The following is a 1,672-nucleotide window of genomic DNA, read 5'->3' on the forward strand; positions in this document are numbered from 1 at the left end:
TTCCTGGTCTGAATACACCCTTAGTTTCTGTGGAGGCTGTGGGCAGGCGGGACTCAGTCTAGTGATCTATATTCAAGTCTATGTTGAAGCTTAAGGACAGCACCACCTGCTGGTCACTCAGTGTATCACAACCATGTAATCATTTGAAACCGATGCTTCCCCGGTCCACAGAACCACCTCACCAAAAACTTCTTTTCAAAGCAGTTCAGGTTCCTGACATTAAACACAAAAACAGGCRCAGCACAATGAAGTACTGCAAACTAAACACAAAGTACTCTGTTTTGTTTAGCTGAGACAAACTGCCAGGATAAATAACTTCCACAACAAGATTATRAAACCAGTCAAGCATGAGTCAGAGGTTGTGGCCAGAAGTGGAAGGATCTTGTGAAACATTAGATAACCCCCCCACAGGCTGCAGAAGACTGAGTCATAGTGCATTATATGAGTGCGGGCCAATAGAAAAGTCTGATAAACATCTCCAGTTGGGACATGGCAACAGGAGAACAGGCCTGGCTCGGGCTTTATGGGAGAAAATTGATCTGAAATTTGAAATCTCTGATAGATCGACTTTGCTTTTTAATTAGTTTCCGGTTAGAAGGAGAATTTCTGTCAAAGACTTGCAGCTGCAGCCGAACACTGGAGGAAAAATTATTACTGGTTTAAKATCAAAATCAAGTGAATCAGGATTTTGATCAGTTTAAACATCTAATGTACAAACAACTTGTATTTAGTTTTATATTAACACAGTAAAATGAAACAAACGTTAAGAAATTTCTGCATTTAATGAAGAAACCTTTTCATTTTAGGTCTGATACACAATGATTGAGTTTTCTACAAAATATTCACCGTCTTGCATCATTTTAATCTGACAAACAGTTAATAGAATAAAAAAAGCCAAACTAAAGYTCCATTTTTAGACACACTGTCTCCAATTTTAAGTAAAGAAATAAATATTCCATCAGTTTACAGAATTATCTGATAAACATCCAGAAAACTGCTTTAAGTGAAAGGAGCAGATTTAGCTTCTGCTAAAATATCTGCCTGAAGCCACAGAAATCTGACCGAAGGAAATGTACAAAGTTTACAAATTAAAAGACAAACATGAAGAGAAGCACCGCCCTCATGATGACATCACCACGGTCCAAACAGCTGCGCTGTAGATTTCAGCGGCGTCTGAAGGCGCGGGAGATTCTCCAGGCGTTGGGCTCCTCGTAGCGGTTGTACAGAGGCTCCAGGCGTTGCTGCTTCTTCTGCTTGCTGAGGCGGGTGGGGTCCGACACTTTGAAGAAGGCGGGCGCGAACTCCACGAGCCAGCGGGGGTCGATGGTGGTCACCTCCCGCATGTACTCCTTGGTGGTCAGCACCAACTCGTGGTACACGACCCTGAGCAGAACAGAGACGACACGTTGGATACATTTAAATGGAATGTTAAAGAAAATAAATGAAATGAGATCTTAAGGTTAAAACTACCGTATTTATTCATGTATAATACGTAAAATTAAATCCATAAAATCATCCATAAAGTTGGGGGTAGTACTATACTCGGATAAATATTTTTACTTATGTATTTTAACCGAAATATCAGCTTCATTCACAAAATGCCTGAGTTTGGAAAAGAGACCGCGTCATAAAAAGCAGTTGAAGCAAGCTTACCTCTGACACTCCTCCGTGC

At 40.8% G+C, this 1,672-nt stretch overlaps 1 protein-coding gene across 1 annotated transcript in view; it reads right to left on the reverse strand.

Moving 5' to 3' along the window:
• Positions 1-763: 763 nt before the first annotated feature.
• Positions 764-1,672, reverse strand: part of dhx8 (DEAH (Asp-Glu-Ala-His) box polypeptide 8) — a 19,653-nt gene continuing 18,744 nt past the window's right edge. Inside the window, exon 23 of the mRNA XM_014032874.1 lies at positions 764-1,383. Coding sequence (XP_013888328.1) covers positions 1,164-1,383 — 220 coding nt within the window. The 3' untranslated portion in view covers positions 764-1,163. The remainder of the gene's footprint in view (positions 1,384-1,672) is intronic.

Source organism: Austrofundulus limnaeus, unplaced genomic scaffold, assembly GCF_001266775.1.
Source record: "Austrofundulus limnaeus strain Quisiro unplaced genomic scaffold, Austrofundulus_limnaeus-1.0 Scaffold7, whole genome shotgun sequence".
NCBI classification, from domain to species: domain Eukaryota; kingdom Metazoa; phylum Chordata; class Actinopteri; order Cyprinodontiformes; family Rivulidae; genus Austrofundulus; species Austrofundulus limnaeus.